A 6,000-nucleotide genomic window follows, 5' to 3' on the forward strand; every position below is an offset into this window, starting at 1 on the left:
GTTAAAGTCAGATTTCACAGCTTTGAGCTAATATTAGTCAACCCTCAGAATACCCCCTCCCCCTTCCTCTGTAAGTAGGTGATCAATAGGTAATTCTGTATCCATAGCATGACATTTACCTTGTTACATATATTAATATTGACACCCGGGGGAACAGGTCATATGACTGCAATAACCATCTTGTTTTACTTTCAGATGCGATTCCGAAAACCGATACCTGGGGAACCCCCTGCGAGGAACCTGCTACTGTAAGTACTGGACTTTTTCTTAGCAAACAATATCTTTCTCTGTGTTGCCTATTTTGAAACAGTAAAATGCCTCTATACTCACCACATAACATAAAGAAAACTACAGAGTTTGGAATTCTACTCTTTTTATCAATGAATAAAAATTGTTCATTGGGTTCCCAGGCCTCTAACAGCTAAACACGTATAAGAATTAAAAAAAAAAGAAAAAAAAAGAACTTTTATATCTGTCTGTGGTGGAGTACAGATAGAGATCTCAACCCAATGCCTGCCAGTGAAGTTAAAGTGTAACTTAACCACTTAAGCCCCGGAAGATTTTACCCCCTTCCTGACCAGGGCTTATTTTGCGATTCGGCACTGCGTGACTTTAACGGACAATTGCGCGGTCGTGCGACGCTGTACCTAAACTAATTTGTCCTTTTTTTCCCACAAACAGAGCTTTCTTTTGGTGGTATTTGATCACCTGTGCGATTTTTACTTTTTGCGCTATAAACAAAAAAACAGCGTCAATATTGCAAAAATAACAATATTTTTCACATTTTTTTATATGAAATCCCCCCAAAAAAAGTAAAAATCGACATTTTTTAACATTTTGGCCCAATTTTTTTTTTACCGTATGTTTGGTAAAAAAAATCGCAAAAAGCGTATTTTGATTGGTTTGCGCAAAAGTTATTGCGTTTACTAACAAAGGGAAAGATTTTTGTCATTTTTGTTGTTTTTTTTTTTAACGCGTAATGGCGGCGATCTGCGATTTTGTTTGCGGGACTGCGACATTGCAGTGGACAGATCGGACCCTTGACTGACATTTTTGACACTTTTGGGGTTACCAGTGACATTTCTACAGTAATCAGTGCTATACATATGCACTGTTACTGAAAAAAATACACTGGCAGTGAAGGGGTTAACTTTTTTTGAGAGGAATGGGCTATGTGTGTCCCTAGGGGCGTGATTCTAACTGTGGCTTGATGTGTAGGAACAGTGATCAACAGTCCTACATAGTAGAACCGTATGATCACCATTCCTACACAGGGGAGAATGACAGGCGTCCGCCGGTCACACGCGCAGGGGGGGTCCGTGACCACGCGGGAGCACGCCTCAGGCGGCGCGCGCTCGCTCCCTAGACCCTCACAGGCTAGCGACGTAGCCCTACGTCGCTCTGCCTGTGAGGGGCTGACCGCTGACGTAAATAGTCGTGCGGCGGTCGGCAAGTGGTTAAAACACTTTGTGAACCCCCCACCCCTCTTCCATACCATCATTTTACAAAATCCGGTCCATAGCTGGGACCTGGCAGATACCAGTGGCACATCTGTGCATACGCAGCAGATTTTTGTGCATGCGCACAAGTGCTGTCAGCTCCTGACAAATTGGCACTATACTACCCAGCAGAACTCAGCCGCTTGTGTGCAGATGTGCCGAAAAGTTGTGGCTTAGTAGCACACTGCCTCCAAATATAGCTGTGAAATATCAGGCAAAGGGGCCCAACCTAGGTGGGGAAACCAGGATCTACCGCCTTGCAACAAAAAAAGAACAGCCCCCTGCATAGCCCGGTGCTCAAGTGAGCGCTGGAGGGGCAGAACAGAGAGCCGGAGACTGACTGTCACCAGTTCTCTGCATGCTAAAGACTAAAAACTGAGCGATCAGCAGGCTTTGATCACTGAGTTTTTAAAGTAGAGGCAGCGGAGGACAGCAGCATCTGACCAAAGATGAATCCACCTAGGAGAGTATGAATGTTTTATTTTTTTTTATTCCCACACTTCTCTTTTCAGTTCTGCTTTAAGTGAACCTGTCCTTTGACTCCTGTTTGCCCTCCCTCACCTCTGCCATCTGCAGGAAATTCTGGTGCAAGTTTCCGCTGTTCTCAGGGTTGTGCACACTCCTAACACACCTAAGTCTTTGCTGAGGTTTGCTGGTTGGCTGCTTTGGCACTGAGCACAATAAGTAATGGGTCACATGAAAAGTATTACCTCCAGTTAGATTTCACATTGTTTGGTCAACCTTTTTTCCAGATAGAGTACAGCTTCCCTTTAAACCAAGGTGGACACTAATTTGTATAATGGCAGTCTATAAGACAGATGTAATAATAGAAAATATTTAGAGATCCTATACTATTCAGATCCCTGCTGGTGCACTTTGCTTCTGCTTCTGTACCGTCTGATTATCCCACCTCCAGCTTCAAGTGCCTGAAACATGTTAGCATGAAAGCACAGTGCAGTTGGGCTTCTCAGCCTGCCCAACCACTGATTTAAAAATGGAAGGGTCAGCTTTTGTAATAATCACCTGAGCAATATCAGCAGTGTAAGGAAAAACACTGCCGTGTCTGCATCACTTTATAAGTGAACGAGCATTGGAGCCATTTGTAAAGTGGATTCATTTGTAAAGCCCATTTTTGGACTAAATTGGAAATGTGCCCATCCCTCATGACCGTGCTGTCTCTATCCATTCACATTAAAAAAAAAAAAAAACACTTCCCATGCCCTTTTACCTAAATCTGCTACCACATGACCCTCCACAGCACCTCTTCATTGAATTTTGATTGGTGATCCACCAATGCAGTCCATGCCCCCGCCGACCTTTCATGTTGCAGCTCCTTCCTCATGATGTCACTATGCTGCCAACAAAGCATTGAGGACCCCTCTTATATATCCAGTGGTAAGTGTCCATGTCACTTGGAAGCAGTATGGAGACTCGAAGATGGATCCTCTTACACTGCAGTGAAGATGCAAAAAGACACAGGAAACAAACAAAAGTAAAATTCCCAGTTCAATTTTCTAGCCAGTTTGCTTACCAACCAAATTAACCTGTCTAACAGTTTGCGTCAAAACAGGGGTTTAGTTGGCACACATTTGCAAACGCATGTGAAAGCTGCAGGGCCACTCCACGGCTCCCTGTATTACCTGCAGTCCTAACTCTAATGAATTTATAAGAGTCTTCACAGTGGAAGCACATGCAAGCTAATGGATAGATAGGGGGCAGGTGAGCCTGGAGATGGCCCATCCCTCCTCTGAAAGGTAATTGGGGGCATAATGGAAGCCCAGCTGATAGTATTACAGCAAAGGCATCCAGTATGTCCACTCACCAGTACACATTAACAACAAAGAAAATGGCCTCTGCCCCCACCTATTACTGGCCTTCATAGCAAAGAACACATGGAAGGGCAACGCACATGAAACAAACAAAAGTTAAATTCCCAGTTCAATTTGCTAGCCAGTTTGCTTACCAACCAAATTAACATGTCTAACAGTTTGCGTCAAAACAGGGGTTTAGTTAGCACACATTTGCAAACGCATGTGAAAGCTGCAGGGCCACTCCACGGCTCCCTGTATTACCTGCAGTCCTAACTCTAATGAATTTATAAGAGTCTTCACAGTGGAAGCACATGCAAGCTAATGGAGTGGACATACTGGATGCCTTTGCTGTAATACTATCAGCTGGGCTTCCATTATGCCCCCAATTACCTTTCAGAGGAGGGATGGGCCACCTCCAGGCTCACCTGCCCCCTATCTATCCATTAGCTTGCATGTGCTTCCACTGTAAAGACTCTTATAAATTCATTAGAGTTAGGACTGCAGGTAATACAGGGAGCCGTGGAGTGGCCCTGCAGCTTTCACATGCGTTTGCAAATGTGTGCTAACTAAACCTCTGTTTTGACGCAAACTGTTAGACAGGTTAATTTGGTTGGTAAGCAAACTGGCTAGCAAATTGAACTGGGAATTTTACTTTTGTTTGTTTCATGTGCGTTGCCCTTCCATGTGTTCTTTGCTATGAAGGCCAGTAATAGGTGGAGGCAGAGGCCATTTTCTTTGTTTGTCAAAAACACACAGGACCTGGAACGTTACTTGACCACATATTAAGGTGAGTTTTAGGGGCATTTACCATGATGTTTTTTTTTTTTTTCAACGAGGTACTGTATTTGAAATAGGTGAAAGATACCTGTCTGAATTTAAAGTTTAAAAATCCATTTTGTTAGCCCAGGTGTGGCTGCTGTTATGTCACTTTACTTTTGACAATACTAATTAGACAAAAAAAAAAAAACGATTTAATTAATTCATCTTGTTCTTTGAGTGATGATGCTTGCATCAACCAAAATTTCATGATACAACCTGCACATTGGAATGTAAGCTAAAATCTGTTCTTGACACTGGAGAGCTCGGCACAGGACCAGAGAGAAGCAGCTGGTGATTAGAGATAGGCCAAACACCCCCCTGTTTGGTTCGCACCAGAACTCCTGAACAGGGAAAAAATTTGGCCCCGAGCCACAAACTCTATTAAAATCTATGAGACCCAAACAAAAAAAAATAATAAGTCCTCATTTTGAAGGCTTATATGCAAGTTATTGGCCCTAAATAGGATTTGGGGGCCCGGGTACTGCCCTAGGGACATGCATCAATGCAAACATTTTTTTTAAAAACAATCATTTTAAAGGAGAAGTGATTTTAATGATGCTTAAAGTGAAACAAAATTGAAAAATTCCTTTAAACATAGTGCCTTGGAGGTCCCCTCAGTCTACCTGTTTTGTGGCTTATCTGTACAATGTATAGAACCTGCTGCAGCAAAATTAACATTTTTAAAGAATGAAATAAAAAACATTTAAATGGACTTCAAGGCTGCAAGCTATTGTTGGCAATATAAAAAAAAAATAAAAAAAAAATGACGTGGGGGTCCCCCCCCCCCCCCAGTCTATACTAGGCTCTTTGGGTCTGGTATAGATTTTAAGGGGGACCCCATGCCAAAATAAAAAAAAAATAGGGTTTCCCCCAAAATCCATACCAGACAGTGGTGGGATTCAGCCAGTTTGCCCCAGTTCGTGCGAACCTGTTACTAAAGATTTACAAGTTTGCAGAACCGAAGCTGAAAGCTGACTCAGATTGTATCACTGTGAGTCTGTGTAGTCAGACTTACTGTGCAGTGTTAAGTAGACCCGATCCGACTCCGCTCTGGCTGTGGCCTCTCTCTCTATGCTGCGGGAGGCGGACAGGAACCCACACACACAGCACTGGTTGCTAGAGCCACTTGGCGTCTAGCAACCAGTTACATCACTTCTTCCTCCTCCACGCCGCAGCGCCACCTACTCCAATTTAGCTCCGCCTCTACCCAAGTTCATTCAGCACGGTTTAGCACTGCAGGCTGCAGCACGTGAGGTAGCAGCATGGTGACCTGTGGCCGGAAACACTAAGAGGATTCTGGAGGGGCACAAATAAATGTCTTCAGCCTTCAGGTATGAGTCACTGTCTGACAATATGGCAAATGTCTTTATTCAAAAGGAGTGAAATAAGATAGATAGGGTGACTACTTCTACTCACTCACCCAGTGCTCAAAATTATTCATATACATAAAATAAGTAAAATATCACTTTGCATGTAATAGTAAAATGCCAACCCTTTGTTCTGGCACAGCTGCTGCTATTATTTGAAACAAAGATTCCTATATCATATATGTTACACTTCCCAGGTGTCAAGAACAAATCCTCCTAAAGAGCGAACACATTATTAGTGCTGCTATGTGTTCGCTCTTCAGGAGGATTTGTTCCTGACACCTGGGAAGTGTAACATACATGGTATAAGAGTCATGGTAAATGTATTACAAAGCGTCACCGTTTTTAAATACCTAGGCCCCCTTGACCTTTAAGAAGTGACTGTACTTAACCACTTCTGGACCGGAAGATTTTCCCCCTTAATGACCAGGCCATTTTTTGCAATTCGGCACTGCATTACTTTAACTGACAATTGCACGATTGTGCGACGCTGTACCCAAATAA

General features: G+C 43.1%; 1 protein-coding gene across 1 annotated transcript in view; it reads left to right on the top strand.

The window, feature by feature from the left end:
* The window catches only part of ATRNL1 (attractin like 1), a 1,075,574-nt gene that overhangs the window by 600,693 nt on the left and 468,881 nt on the right, over nucleotides 1-6,000 (top strand). The window contains exon 21 of the mRNA XM_082267948.1: nucleotides 196-248. Coding sequence (XP_082124074.1) covers nucleotides 196-248 — 53 coding nt within the window. The remainder of the gene's footprint in view (nucleotides 1-195; nucleotides 249-6,000) is intronic.

Source organism: Pelophylax lessonae, assembly GCF_965119305.1.
Source record: "Pelophylax lessonae genome assembly, chromosome: 9".
Classification (NCBI taxonomy): Eukaryota; Metazoa; Chordata; class Amphibia; order Anura; family Ranidae; genus Pelophylax; species Pelophylax lessonae.